At 42.6% G+C, this 16,357-nt stretch overlaps 1 protein-coding gene across 1 annotated transcript in view; it reads right to left on the bottom strand.

Moving 5' to 3' along the window:
- Positions 1–8,871: 8,871 nt before the first annotated feature.
- The window catches only part of CDKAL1 (CDKAL1 threonylcarbamoyladenosine tRNA methylthiotransferase), a 428,463-nt gene continuing 420,977 nt past the window's right edge, over positions 8,872–16,357 (bottom strand). The window contains exon 16 of the mRNA XM_080381401.1: positions 8,872–11,254. Coding sequence (XP_080237527.1) covers positions 11,048–11,254 — 207 coding nt within the window. The 3' untranslated portion in view covers positions 8,872–11,047. The remainder of the gene's footprint in view (positions 11,255–16,357) is intronic.

Below are 16,357 nucleotides of genomic sequence, written 5' to 3'. Positions count from 1 at the left end.
GCATTCAGTTTCAATATGGTGCAAGTACAGAATTTCCTCCTTTAAAGTTGTTTTCATCAAATGCACGATAGAAACTTTTGGAATGTACCCCTTGAAACGTCCTGCTGAGTTTTTGCTAACATTTGGTAACAAATCTCATGAGAGCTTTTAATGGACGTTAACGTTTTTTGCATGTGTCATGCTGCAAGTCTTCAAAGCAGAAATGCATAACAAAGTCTTAATGTGACTTTAAAGCTCCAGCTTCTTTTCTAGATATCTGCTTTATGTTTGCTCACATTGCTGACTGCCCAGAATTTGGCTGGCTCTGACCAGATCTAAGCACAAAGGCAAACTGAAATGACGCAGAACTCACTTTTTCCTCCTTTGTACTTCCTTAACAAATAGAAATTCAGCATGTGCAGAAGGAAAATAAGCAACAAAAGAATCCCCAAACCCACAACCAACAAAACCCACCCACTCACCAGCAGTTGGGTTTTAAAGTGATTGCTACAGCTAAGGAAAGGGACCCATTAGGAGGCCTGAAAGGTAAAGTCTGTTCTACCCACATAACCAGCACTTCCTGGGAGGCAACCAGCATGTGTGTTTCCATTAAAAAATAATAAAAACGGGAAAGAAAACAAAAAAAAAAAAAAAAAGAAAAATAGATGGTATTACATATGTATCTCTAGAGGTCAAAAGGGAGCGTTGCTAGCCTAAAGGAGAGGACAGGTTGACAGTAACTCTGTATGTCCTTTATGATCCACTGATTCTGAGTGGATCAGAGCAGATCCCTGCAGGCAGATCGCGTAGCTCAGCAGCAGCCCTGCGGGCCATGACCTTGCTCCACAGCTCCTGCGCAGACCTTACCCCTGAAGCTGTGCTGAGGGCTTCAAACAACAACTTTATGGCTCTGCTCTCCAGTGCTTGCACAACAGCCCTCTGTTTCCAGCCACATATTTGCGTGGTCACGGCATGCTACTGCAATGCTGTAATTGAATTAAAGTGGCAGAGCAAGGACCTTTCCAGCAAGAGGCGGTTCAGCTTGCAAGGCTCACGCAATCCTTGTCTTTGGCCCAAAGCGCTTTGTGGCTCTCCGGCAGCTCAAGCCAAGGTAAATCAGCCCTTTGCTTGCAAAGATGCTCATGCAACAGCGCAGCCAGCCAGTTTGGCAGCAGGAGCCAGCTCAAAACGAACCCCATCGAAGCACTACTTCAGCTAGATGAGCTACTGACCCTCTTCAGGCAGTGTCACAGCCCTATTGCCGGTGCAAGCGAGGGCTGTCGCTAGGAGGCAGGACACAAGGCAGCCGCCTCCGTTTGCATCTGTTTGGGCTGCTGTAGCTGCTCCCTGAGGCTGTCATGCCGATTCCAGTTTCTGGGAAATGAGCTTCAGCCTATAGAACCTATTGTGACGCAAAATTTGCAACTTTTTTGTATTTTGAATTTGTATTTGGAAATGAAAATGCTAAATCTACCAAGAACTGAGAGGAAACAGAAGATTAAAAAAAAAAAAAAAAAGCAACCAAAAAAAAACCCCAAACCAGAGAAAAGGGAGCAAAATAACCATAATTGGCCTATTTATGGGTTTAAGTCTTAAAATGTGGCTTACTTAAAAATCATACTGCACGACAGAATATGGTGGTTTACTTAAAATTCTTCCTTCGCTTAGGTCTTGTATTATTTAAACCTGTCCCATATTGCCAATTACAAGGTATGGGAAGAACCATCTAGAGCATTCCTCTTCTGTAAGGCCAAAACTTTTGTTTTCCAACCAACTCTGAAGCACCTAAGAGAAGAGAAAAGTTTTGTGCTTGTCTTTGGCCATCACACCAGCTTGCTTCTGCTGCCTGAAACACGAATAGCATGTCTAGATAACTGAACTCTGACAATTGGAAAATCAGACTAGTTAGTAGACTGTCATTTTTTTTAAGCAAGAAGACCTTGTCAATTCTACCTGTCAAGTGAGTTTGGGCCAGATTGTTAAACATTTCAAGAAAACAGAAAAAAACCCATGTTCCCTCCATGGAGCAGACTTTCATTTACTTTCCTTGCTCACAAGCACACCATCGGAGACCACAGCGCAAGCCTGTCCACAGGACGAGATTTTATTACTGAAACTATTCTGAGTCTTTTGCTCAAGCTAGTGCTGTGAATGGGAATCACTAGAATTTCAGTTTCATGGATTTCCTGGCAGATAAGATAGTATTTATGAGTTGCTTCAGCTTTCCTACATTTGCACCAATATGAAGTACAATTGGCAGCGACCCATTTTCGTTATTCTTAGTAAGATGAGTCAGTAAGTGTGGAAAGAGAAATGAAATGGGCAGCTAATCAACAGAAAAAAAATAATCAGATGTTCTGAGGCCAAGAAAGTATTCATATGCTTGATGACTCAACTTTTGCAGCAGCGTATGCAGCAAGAACAGGAAATATACAATTGAACCCTCTTAATGATGATGACTTTGATGTGAAAGGCTGAAATCGCTTATTCTCCCTGCTGTGATTCCCAAAGCTGGAACCGTAATCCCAGATTTCGGCAGAATATACTCACAAAGGCTTCCGAGCTTGTGCAAGGACACCAGAGAATACAAGGCTTCTGCAGGACACGGGGTAAGTACATCTCCTTCAGAGACCATAGGAAGAAGCGCTGCCCCTGGAACGTCTGCGGCCCCGACACATGGCGGGCGCGTCTGGGGCTTGTCTGCCTCCGCAGTGCTGGACCGCTGCTGCCGCGGGGTCAGGGAAGGGACCTCCTCCATCATTCTAGAATGGCATGAAAACTTACTATGATTGACAGTGATTTTAATTCTTGTTTGAAACCTGTTAACTCAAACACATTTTGGGTTACGATTATCAATATAATAATAAATATAAATAAATAATTACAAAATATTAAATGTTATCATATTATAAACAAATTATGTTGGAATACAGCTGATAGGTATTCTAGAATAAACTTTCTGAACCCTGAAACTCCAATTCCTTGCATCCTGCCATGACGAGTCATACAGAGGCATGAGGCAGCCACTTCTTCACAAAGTTTAGGAACTTCCTCCTCTCTGCTGCTTACGGTTTGTTTTTCTTCTTGCACAGCAGATGTTCCATGGAGGACGTGGTGAGAGCAACGTGCCATACTACTGACCTGCAGCAGTAATTCTTGGAGCACATTTATGCTGGGGCAAGCGTCTTGGATTATCTACGTGTCTGATTTTAACGACACTATAAATTGGTAGAGGCTGAACATTTATCTCTGCATTTAGATTTCAACAATTAGCTTCAACAGTTTTTAGTATGCAATCCCAGTAAATCTGTAGCTAGAGACAGTAAATATGGCAATTTGACTGCCAGCTAGGCTGGATTTCCTTGATCCCCTAGTAGTGCTATACAAGTCAACTGAAAGCTTCCAGTTTAGGTTCAAATCAATACAAAAATTAATCCCATTTCCCTTCCAAGTAAGGTGCTGGTTGATTCAGGTGCACAAGGCATTGAAGAAAACACAAATGAGCTTGATCTTAAAGACAAAAGTATAAGCGAATGATTTTGTTCAGTAATATTTCAGAGTCAGGTAAAACAGAGAAGGTTCAGGAACATGAATATGTGTTTGCAGAAAAAAACAAACAAACAAAGAAAACCAAATCAAAACAAGGAGGTGTCTCTCATTAGAGCTGCAGGGGGAGGAGATATGGAAATGCAGGAGGTTCAAATTTGTAGCAAATAAATTACTTCTCGCCAAGCCGAAGCTGTTAACTGCTGTTAGGCTCTGGTTTACCCTTCTGCTGGAGACTGTCACTCAGATTGCCCTTTCTGCCTGTTAAACAATCCGAGCAGGACAGAAGCAAATTAAGGCTGCTGCAGAGTAAGCAAGCTGCTATCTGTCTTTTTTATTTCCTTATTATTACCATAATACTTGGGAGATTAAGCTGTCCCTTGAGAGGGAACATCCTTCTCCCTGTTACTGGCTATCTGTGTGGTTGACTCAGTAACTTGCTCGCTTGTTCCCTTCTGCTGTCTCACACTAATGTCACGCAGACCGTGTCACACATGGTCCTTTATAACCTCTCGTACAGGGATCTTGTACTTAGTGATCGCCAGACGCTGACTTTTACCGCTCATAAAGCCACGAGCAGATATCAAAGCTAATATGTTCAACTGACATCAAGGATATATTTTCTCTCTTGCTTCTAATTACTACATTTCTGGGGTTTGCAAGATTAAAAATAATGTAGCACAAAAGAGGCCTTTTAATACTGCTTACTGGCCAGCAGGAGCTCCTGACATAACCCAAAGGCTACGGCAAGCAGGCACTGCACGGTTAAAGGAGACTGCAACACAACAGCTTCCACCCACCCATACCTCTGGCAAAGCAGCTCCACAGGAGAAGCAGGATTCTTGTTTTCAGGGAAGGAGCCACCTTGCTCAGACTAATCCTTCTCCTTTTCCATAAAACAAAAAAACAAAATGAGGTGCTGATAGCTTGGGCAAAGCAGCTGGAAGAAAGGATGAGAGAACACAGGCTCTAGGGAAGGCACGGAATGGAGGTACTTAACAAACAGTTGAAGCCTGCAATCGTTAAATCACATATGTTATTTACTGAATGCCATTGGACTGAGCAAGGCTCTTTGCCAGTCACAGTTTACCCGTTTTCCCTACCCTGCAATAAGAAACGGAATGCTTTGACCAAAGAGGCTGAAGGGTGACAACCAGCTGGAGTGCCCTCCTCTAACACTGTACGTGCCCAGCTCGCAGGCTAGGTGAGCTGCATGGCTTTCCTCCGACCAGGACACTAGTGTGCAGTCACTAGTGTGGTGACACAGGCTGCTCTAACACACCACAGTAACCCCGTGGGTTATGAGCAGTCGAGAGGGGTGTCTGTGCAGCAAAGCCTTTGAAGCACCATAGAAGTTTTACTCTTCAGATTATACAATAATGAGATCCTAACTATGCAGAGTCAAATTTCCCATGATGTCATGATTTCATCACATTAATTTCTCTCAGATACCCAACTCATACTACGTGCCAAACAATCAGGGACCTTTTTTTTGGTGTGTTTTATCATGTCCAAGCTCCTCCTGCAATCTGTAACCCATTGCCAACTAAGCATTTGCACGCTAGTCCCCACAAAACACCACCCAGGAAGGGAGTAGACACAATATTTTATGCTCAGTTGAGCACAACTACCCTGTTCTCATACTCAATGACAGATGAGACATTTAAAGCATGCAAGTTGTAGGCACAAATCTGCATCACGCTGGTCACCAGCATGGAATTTCACTCCATTACCTACAACCAGCATTCAGCAAACCATTCCAGGCAGATTGTGCTCTATAAAACACCACATTAACACCACTTTTCAAGAACAGCTATCACTGCTAAATAGTTTCCAATAAAATAAAGATTGTTGAAGACATACTCAACTATTATTCTTTTCCATTCATGGGGCATGATTCACACACCTTGGCTCTCCCCTGCAGTGAAAAAAGTGCTAAATCACCACCGTGAAAAAGCAGGCTTTCCTCCTCTTGATCTGGTTAGGTTTTGCCAGGGGAATCTTCATCCTTCTGGAAGGTAGGTTGAGTATTTTGGAAAAAGCAGCAAAAGGTGCAAAGAACAGATCTGGGATGCCACCGTGTCGTATTTAGCTCCCTTCCAAGCTGCTAATGCATTTCTCTGGCAATGCAGGTACTAAGTAACACGCTCTTGTACTTAACGAGTCAAGGTTCAGTTTTTTCCTTTCTTTTTCCCTTTCCCCCCCTCTCCTATTCAATGCTGGCTCTCTACACGTGGGGGGATTCTGATACCTGGAATTTGCATGCTAATGACTAGGACTCCATAAAAACCTGCAGCTGTGAATACCAGAGCTGTATGATGCACTGGCTGCTTGTTTTTTAGGACTGCATACACCTGCACATCTTAGCCTACATTACTGCCCTACTTCAATCTGCCCCAGCACATGTAATTTAGTCACTCTGGATTTTTCGAGCAGTACATATGAAATGACGTTTACTCCCAGTGATGATACAAGGAGCACCTAATGATTTCAGGTAGAGAAAAACAAGGACGCACAAGACAGACCTCCTGATCTATTTTAGGTGATGAGATAGCCCTTGTAGCATTGCACAAGAGCTTCTCATGCTCTTTCATCATCATACCACCTTCATCAATGGACCACATATCCTTACCTTCCTCTTTCTTACCTTCCTTTCCTAAGAGGATCACACGGAACATAAACATGTTATCTAACTGTCCTTTAACCTCCTGACAATGATAAAGGACATTTGAATGAGAAGTGACACAGGGAATGGAGAGAAGTCTCTGCACAGCTGGTGAAAAGGTGCAAGAGAGGGGTGTGGGACAGAGAAACAAGGAGGTCTGAAGATCTTTTCTGCCGTCAGCTTGACCAGTGTGTGACTGGAACACTGGCACTTCCATGACTTTTCAAACATCCGACTTGTCACAACACAGCACAAAGATCTACAGCATCAACGATCCACATCCATAACCACAGCTTCCCAAGTGGGCATTAACAGACTTCAGGATACCAGCAGCTGCAGGGCCGTGACTATTTTTTACATTTTTTTTTATTGGGCTTCTTTAAATAAAATTAAAATAGAACTATTCATAATTTCATGTCCTCCCCACCAGACACCAAAGCATCTTCATTTAAAGAAAAACATATTCACATTAATGTTAAGCGCCTGTGTGAATGAAATATGCAGCTAAAAGATATTTAATAATATTTGCACAATTACTTTCTGACAGTCGTTCTAATTTTAACTACCTAGTGGATGAACCCTGCCACTGAACAAGTCAAATGGTGTTTTGCAGCCAGTCCCTAACTCCACGGGCTGTCTCCCAGTTCAAACCTGCTTTGCAGCTTTTGCACTAATATTTTTCATTTTGCACCCCAGCTTTACAGCCTCTCCATTTTTTCCTCTGTTTTTGATTTCTACATGCTCTTTGGTTCTATCTATACAATCAAACACAATGCATTCAAAATAAAATGTGGGATATAAATATATGAAATTAAAATTTGGGAAAGCTACAAGCAATTTTTTTCAGCGAAAAATACTGCATGTTCAAAAGTACATAAATAAATATTTTAATAAGCCTCACACATGCCTTACTCATTCCTTGGAATTCTCAGAGCTCGGGTGTAAGACTCCTTCTACATTCTCCTTAGTCCCTGAAGTTACACACATCTTAAAGTTTAAAAAGATAGACTTGTTAATAACACACAAATGTTCATAGACATAACATCTTTACAGCTATCCTCTGTGAGCAGATCAAGCCACCCTCCATATGTATTTAAGCACAGCGGAAGGCTGGAGTTTTTAAGTTGTCAGATCTGCGCCTGGGTAAGAGCGGCTCTATTTTCACTCTTCGAGCAGCAAGAGATTAGCAGCTTGAAATCACTTTGACAGTTTCAGTTACTCTATTGCATACCGCAGGGAATTTTAATTCCAACCTGTGAAATTGTAATTGCTTCTCAAGAAGAGCAGGAGGACTCTGGGTAATGGCCACAGCCAAGCTCAATGTCAGAGTTGCCAGTTGCTGCCACTTCAGATACTACTTGCTGTTATTCAAAAATCACTCTGGCTTTCCATATGGGAAGTTGAACTGGGGAGTGAAACTAGATTAACAGAAGCTGTCAGATGTTCAGAGATGTGCAGGCAGTGATGTGACAGAGGTGGATGAACTCTCCTCAAAAGGTACCTTCTTTCTCCCTCCTGATTTACAGAGCAAGCTTTACATAAACCGCTCCTTTTATTTCATATTCTTCTTCTATACCATTAACAGAAAACTGCAATGAAAAGATTCAATGACAAAGTCCTCCAGCCTCCAAACCCATGCACAAATAGGACATTAAAAGAGTGCACTTAATGTTGTTCAGAAGAGATTTAAGACACCTTTGCTATTCAAGTCTTGTGATTTGAAAGATTCCTCACTGAAAACAACCAAAGAGAACTCAGAGCTACCACAGACATTTAAGAAAAATAGTTGAGGCTTCCTTGGTACCAAAAGGAAATGATTCTTTTTTGCTTAAAAAAAAAGAAAAGGCATTGAATGTAGATTGCTTATGAGCAAACACATTCTCTAGAGATGAGTGCGTTCATGCATGTGTAAAGCTCAGATCAACTGACTGTGGGGAACTTCTCCTGCAGGGACCTCATTAACGGGGAGTGCAGGAGAGTCCTCATCCTTCATCCACCCTGATGGCTTGTACCGAGAGGGTATCTGGTGAACGCAGGCCTCAAACATCACACCGATGTCAAAATTAAAACCACCGCTTGGCATGGTCAGGAGCATTCAAGGTGCTAAATGGGAGTAAAAATCACAGCTCAAACGTGTTCAGGTCAACCCATTGCATGAAGTTGACCTACTCCTACACTTCCCTACACTCAGGGAGGTTCCCCAGCCTCCAACAGCAGCCCAGGGCAGCACGCAGCTTGAAGTTTGCCTGGAGGTCCAGATGAGCTCTTTGAGCAGAACTGACTTGCTCAGCTCACTGGCTTTGAAAGCTTTAGTTGTAAATAAACAGGAAAAAAAAAAAAAAAGACAGACTAATAACACTCTACGGCTCTACAACACAAAGTGTCAAAAAGCCCTCACAAAATCTAAAGGAAGGTAATAAAATACTTGATAAACAACACTTCTGACTTATTAGATTAAAGCACAGTTTAAGAATATACTGCATCTGTGGGCAATGTCATTTACAAAGCCGCTTTCTGTATATTGCATTATTTCGAAGAAACTAAGCTGGTCCCATTAAAGCCAATGATGCACAGAATCTAAATCACAAGCTTTGTAAATCTCTGTAACAGCTGATGCAATGAGTCTGTAATTGCTACGATTAGATAAGCTAGAGTGGCTGACAGAGAGAGTGCTAGAGGCATAGAACATAGCTGCATACTTTATTCTCATCAAATGCAAAAAATTTGGCTCAGATATAATGATTTTGTCAACTCATAGTTTTCCTGAATCTTGTGGTACGTGGCGCTTTCCTGCAAATTTCACCTCCCAGAGTCAAGTGGGTTTTTTTTTCGAGAATTTCAGTTTTGTTAAAAATGTAGATTACTGACTGTTACATATTCCTGGTTGTAAAGAAAAGCCTGAAAAAAACCCCAAACAGAAGCAAATAAAGAGAACAGGTTGGTGGGTTTTGTTTTTAAATCTCATGAATTTTGAGCCTTGGCTCACGACCTTCAGTGGTTGCAATAGGAAACAGAATATTCAAGTCATTACACACCTGATTTCCTGAAGACAGTTACATTTGTTGTTATAATTTATGGGCTGCACTGAAAGCATCACGGTGGAGCTTCATCATTAATTGTCTGTAACTATTATGAATCCTCAGTTTATAAAGTGCAAAGCATTTTTCCTGGGGGATTATTCAGCTGCACCGTAGAGCCCCTGTACTGGTTTTGGGTGGGATAGAGTTAAATTTATTCCCTGTACCTGGTATGGGGCCATGGTTTGGATTTGTGACCAGTGCTGGTAACCCGGGGGTGTCCCAGCTGTGCTGAGCTGCTTCTCACGCTGCCCTGCCAGTGTGGGCTGGGGGCACGAGGAGCGGGCAGGGGACACAGCCAGGACAGCAGCCCCTGCCTGGGCAAAGGGGTATTCCATACCATATAGCGTCATGCTCACCGATAAAAGCTGGGAGGGAAGAGGAAGAAGGAAGGGGGGACATACGGAGTGATGGCATTTGCCGTCCCAAGTCCCCCCCCAGGCATGCTGGAGCCCCGCTGTCCTGGGATGGCTGAGCCCCGCTGGCCTGTGAGGAGTGGCGAATAAATTCCTTGTTCTGCTGTGCTTGCGTGTATGGCTTTTGCTTTACTTATTAAACCGCCTTTTATCTCAGCCCACCAGTTTTCTCACTTTTCCCCTTCCGATTCTCGCCCCTGTCCCGCTGCGGGGTGAGCGAGCGAGTGGCTGTAAGCTGCCTACGGGGGTTAAACCCCAACAGCCACGCAGGCAGCTCAGCTCCGTCTGGGCTGGGCACAACACAAATGTACTGAAAAAAATAATGAAAGAAAATATGGTTCCTGCTCTTAAGATTTTAAACAGACTTTGCAAGTGGAAGTTTGGATGAGGACCCAGAAAGGTGACAAGGTATGAAGGAACCACCATCCTGCAGCCAGCTGCTGCCAGAAGCGGGCACCGACTCCAGTCCCTGACTGACCATCACGATCTCAAGATGTGTGGAGATCCTCTCGTGACAAAAGTGCCTTGAAGAGAACAATTAGAAATTTGCAGTGTGCAAAGCATAACCTCCCCAGTAACGGAGCAATATTGTCTTATACGCAGCATGATCCGATGCACAGCTAACACGAGATTCACATGGAACTCTTGGAGTATTATACTGTACTGCAATAAATCCATCTTTTAACAGAACTCTACCGCCAGAACTCCATCTTCCTGTTTGATGATAAAAAACCCCAACACCTTTAAAACTATTTGTATATAAAAAATAAATCTGGTTGTATTAACAAAGCCTAGTAACTCCTTGCGAAGTTGTGAGAGGCAAGCTGGCAGGCCAAAAATTCTCCCAGATATGACAGCAAAATAAACAGCAACAAACGACAAACTTTAATGGCCCAGCAGTGCTTGATTCTAATGTAAAAAGAGACATATCAAACCATCACACTGCGTTAAGCAAAATCTTTAAGAAAGCTTTAAATGTGCTGCTCATAAACGATGACCAACATCACTCAATGGAAAGATTTCCAACAAACTTTGTGAGTTTCCTGCATGCAATTTTACCTGCTTGAGCAGTTATGAACAGAGTAAGCAATGCAAACGTTGCATTGTTTTAGAAAAAAAGAAGAGGAAAGATGCAATGAACTTGTTCTACCAACCTAGGATCTCAAATTTTGGCAAGACAGGTCTCCTTAGAGCTTGTTAACATTTTTTCCTATGGAATGACAGGAAAGGCATAGGGTGAGTACAAATTATTGCCCACTTTATATTAGTTTTGTTTGGTTTTTTTTTAAGAGTTGTTGGTAAAAGTGTTTCCTTTGAAGATTTTTGACAGCAGTTTTATTGTTTTCATAAAAGCCTCATTCAGTTCACAGTTCTGTTTTCATTCCTCCGTAGTAAAACACAACCAGAACTGCCAGCAGAGCCAGGCTGACAGACAGCATCTTCAGTCCACCTCCTCCTCGTTGCCATGGGAGCGGCAAAGCCATCCAGGAGCTGAGCGGGCTTTCCACTGGGATCTCAGCAGAAGGGTGTGCTTTCCAGTTTGTCCCATTCCGTGGTGCATGTCTGAACTCCTGTGAAGAAACACACATATTAGGATTGAAACTGTTAGTATTTCGGATTGAATGTGCCAAATACAAACAAAATCTCCGCCTGATGTTCAAATTAACATCCCTTTTCAAGACAAACAACAATTCAACCTGCAGCACATCGCCATCGGATCATCAGATTTTCATACAAAAATGCCATACAAATGCCAATGCCATACAAAGTCAATCTTTCTAATAAAATTAACTCCCAAATCAATGAAGCCGTTCGCAAAAGAAACAAATCCCCAGACCTCTGTGTCATCACAGAGAGTTGTTTGATGGGCTTATTTATTTATTTGCTTGTTTTGCTGCTATCTCACTGCTCTCCCATTTCTGGCTTCTTCAAAAGAAACATCTAACCAGTGATAAAGGGGACCACAGCACAGCAATCCTCCGCACAGCAGGGCTCTTCTAAAGTCAGTCGCCATCTCCTGGTGTGCCAGCTCAGTGGTGCTTGGAAATCCTCCCACAGAGCTTTTCCTTCCCCCGGCCCCTCGGAGGCAGCTGTGCTAAACCACTCACCTTCTCACTCCGCATATTGAATCCCAGTTCCCTGCTGCGCCTACCCTGACCATTCCCAACCTGCCTGCCAGCACCGAGACCCCCAGCACACAAGGACCCCTAACTGCAGCATGAGCTGAGTCACCATTTCAGTAGAAAAATCCATGAGGAAAGATGAAGAAACTCTTTTCTCTTGCAACCTTGTTCAGTTCAGCGCACCAGCACTGTAGATACTCAGAAGTAACAACACCTATTCAAACTGTAACCTGACGACATTTGCAAAAGGTGTAAATGGTAAAGGTGTAATCAAACAAAGGTGTAAACCTCTTGCATCATAAAACTCAGTTCATCATTTATTTTTCCCTCTCTCAGTTTCAATCACCTCTTAGGAATTCAACTGAGCTCAGCTGGATTTGTAATCGGTTGGAAAATTTCCAGTTAAAAAAGGGGTTTGACTAATCTCCCCCCCCCCAACCCCCCAACACACATATTTTGTATAAAACAAGTCAGGGACCCACCTGGATAATCTTGTCTTGCCAAGCAGCTGAAACAGACTCACAAGAAAATACAGCCCAGGCGCCTGACTCCCTTTTTTTACCAAACATATTTCTGGGCAAAGTCAAAGAAATATCAGAGCTCCAAAGAAAGGTCCTGGCCCATGTAAGTGTGACAACACAATCCAAAGTGTCTGTAACTGCCTCCTGTTTTCCATTCCAGGAATCAGCTCCATTATAGTAATTGCAGAAGGAAAAGAAGGATTACTGCCCGTAAGGTAAGGAAGCACCACGGGGCAAATGCCAGCCTGGCATAAATGCTACCCTAACATCTCAGGTATCGTTGATTTAGATCACAGTTCACACAGGCGAAGGGTTACTGAACAAGTGACCTACGAAATGAGGATGACTGCTTAGATATACTGCACCCAGAAGCCCATCAACCAGATAAATGGAGCAAGGACACAGGCAGGGGGATGGGGGTGCAGCTCTCCACAGGGTAAGGTGCAGGAACAGCGCTGCTCCAGGACTGCAGTCCTACACGGCACAGAGCATGTGAGCTTCATCAAAAACTGAAAAACTGCTTCATATTGTTATTAATGACAATCACCTTCTGAGGCATCTGAAATTTTAGTAACTGGCCACAGCTCTTTCATCCCCCCAGATCAAAGCTGGTTAACCTTTGCTTGCAGAATAAACTGGAAGCCATACAGTATCAAGAATATTTCATATATGAATCAAAACTCATTTGCTGTTTATTCTTTCTGGACATTTATAAAGTCTTTCTTTTCTTTGCAGGTCTCACAAATCTCTACCAATCTAAGGTGCATAACTTATGGTCATGACCCATTTTTACATGCATTGTTGGCATGTTAACACTAAGGCTAAAGAGATTTAAAAGAACAGATAAAGCTGTAAAAATATCAATACAACCAAAGACTGATCTCTTCTGAAATTTAATTTTCACCGATTCATGACTTAAAATTTGGCTGACTACAATCAGACTCCCAATTCCTCATTAAATATTTCTACACAGCTTGCTAATCAGTAATCCTGAATATTTAGTCGTACAAGATTAGACGCTACTGCTTAGCGAACAGCTAAAAAGGGCCAGCACCACATAAACGACTTTGTAACTTTCTCTGCGATGCTCCTTTTCATGCTCAGCCTCAGTTCCTACCTGTCTCTGCAAGATTGGTGATAGCCAGCAAAACACCCCAAAAACAAGTTACAACTTGTAAAAGGTTTGAGGAACCTTGTTTTCCCCCCTTTACTAACAGTTAAACACATCAGCGTGTCAGGCATTCATTCACGTTCCTGTGCAGTAGTTTTCGGCAGCGATTTCACCGGCACTTCATTCCTGTTTCATAGTTTTTCTGTTTTCCAACCTAAAATCTAATAGTCCCATCTTGTTGGTATAACTTTGATCATGAACGGTCGATAATGTTTTTTTCACTACCGTATTGTTTTCTTTAAACCTCCACGGCACGCAACATGCAATGCACGTGCATTGGGCAGCGCTGCTCACTGCTGGTAGGACTGACGGCAAAAGGGATTTTAGCGAGGTTTCCAAAATCCTGGTGGTGGGGAACGCTGCTGGCCCCACGGCTGCTTGTCCCAGCGGTATTTCATCTGAATTAAGTCAGCCTGTAAAGTTGTGAGGCCCATTTTCTTCCTTAGTTTATCATATTTCCCATAAACTAATGATCATACTGATAAGGCTAGACCCATTTTTTATTTTCTTACCATAGATAAGACTTTCTCTTACAGTATTTTACTAATATTGAAACTTCACTGTGTCTGAGGTACAATTCTCACCATCTCACCATGCTGTTGTTTTCCTGCTATCTTGTATTTTGAACTCCGACACATTTGTTTCTACCAGTAATCACCTTTTCTAAACTGCTCAAAACTTTCACGTTTTCAAAGCAGCTCAGATTATAGAGGAGACTGTCCAACAATTTAAACCAGAAGTTTTTCTTTCAATAGATGCATACATGAAGCGCTATTCCTATTACCTTGCTAACCTGCTTTCTTTACAGATTTTCTCATGATTTAAACTGTTTTGATATGGACCAAAAGATTACAATATGTAAACTAAAATGACCCTTTTCTTTAAGAGGTACTTTACAGCTTATTACTGAAAACACTGCTGCATTTCTGTTTGATAACACCTATCTCTTCAGATGGATCCTGCCAAATGTTTAGGTCAAGAAAAGTAATGAATATGTTCATCCCATCCATGTTTTCTAAGAACTGGTCTCTAGTTTGCCCCGGAATTCTGCCTCGCGACACTGCCGTGTGGGTGACGCCGCTGGCTCCCGTGCAAGTTCTGTCACCGCTGTCACACAGGGTGCGCCTGCAGCGAAGGGGACACCTGGTTCCCTGCGACTGAAAGGCTCCTTTGACTGAAACAGCAGTCTTTGGATCCCCCCTGCAATTCCTACAACAGCTTTTAAATCCAGGGTAATCTCTCAGAGACACCTGCAGGTAGGTGCCTCTTCCTGAGGGGCCGGCGTGCAGCCCCGTCAGACGTGACACACAGCCCCCCCGTGGGAAGAGCTCTGCTGCGTGACCGCGCGCCGCCCGCTCTCCAGCTGTCCTGGTGAAAAACACAGTAGATATATTTTTATTTGGGCAAAAAATCCTGCTGTAGGCTCTGTCTGAGGAACTCGTTCCCAGGTAAAGCACACAGCGTATTTGTAGTGTACACTGCACGCACAGCAAAAGAGGGGGGAGGATGAAGTTACAGAAACCAAAACTAAAATTAAGCCTTCTAGGGCAGACAAGGCAAATTACAAGAGCTCCTTCGGGCTGTCACATGAGCTTCAGAGCTCGCGATACGGTACAGCTATATTCGGAGATCCTCCCAAGCATGTTCTTTTCCCTAAAGCTTTCCATATACCATGCCTTGAAGAGCTATACAAGACACCTGCGGAAAAGATCTTTCATGTTTCAAGGGGAGGGAAGTCCTCCACGGAAAATCAAGTTTATTACAGCTCGTTTATGCACCTTTGCTGTAAAAAAACTGGGTGGAGGCAAAGATCTCATTTGTTGAACTAGCAGTTATACTGGTCCGCTCCCTGCGCTCTCCCTTTATAGAAGTATTAATTCTGAAAGGCTCTTATTTGTATCTCCAGATAAAATATCTGCAGTGCATTAGCTTTTCAAGGAAACCTTCAAGGCATTTCTGTAATACTCTGCACTGATATCACTGCGATACTTACTATACACAATCACTAATCAGAGGGCAACAGTTTCCTAAGCTGAGCTCAGAAATTGCACTTTTGTAGCTGCAAGACTCGGGAAGATCAGCATAATGATTCAGTTCAGTGGAATTTAGAACTAAATCCAAAGCCTCTTTTACCCAAAAAATACTTGGAGGAAATCCTAAGGTAAAGAAGTTTCCAGAAATATGTGTTTATAATAATTTAAGTCTTGATAGGCTATAAACTCTTTGGTAGACTTGTTAATAAGGAGCAGTGCTCTCACTAAAAAGGACCGCAATGAAGAAGGTACTCCAAGATTTAAACCTATATGCTACTAATCAAAATGAGCGGAGGAAGGGAAATTATCAAACTGAAATGTAAAGACAGACACTTTAAGCGCCTTGTATTTCCATCGAGGCAGCCTTTCATCTTGTTTTGGCAGCCACAAAGTAAACACAAGACTTTGCTAATAAGGTATAATATAAATTATTAAACCACCTAGTGTATGATCAAATGCATTTCAGATTATTTTTTGAATAATTCTGCCTTGACGACTGCCAGGAGTAATATATTTTGTGTACTCTTGCGCAGACCCATTGATTGCTGTCTTTCTGAAGCTCCAGCCCCAGCCTTAAACTGCCATGCTTGAAAGAAATATATAATCACATCAAACCCCGAGCTTTGGCATCTGTCGATCACAGCCTGGCTTTTTGTAAGATCTCACTTCATGTTAGTCAACAAAGACATGAGAGCAACTCTTTAGCTCTGAGCTGAGGTTTTAATAGATTCAAAACATTTCTTACATGCAAATTTCTTTTATGGCTCAGGGGCACTGTTAGAGCTTGAAGTGGTAGCTAACTGCTGTGAAAAACTACTTCATTGAG

This window comes from Falco punctatus, assembly GCF_963210335.1.
Source record: "Falco punctatus genome assembly, chromosome: 3".
Taxonomy (NCBI): Eukaryota; Metazoa; Chordata; class Aves; order Falconiformes; family Falconidae; genus Falco; species Falco punctatus.
This window is presented reverse-complemented; position numbering and strand designations above follow the sequence as displayed.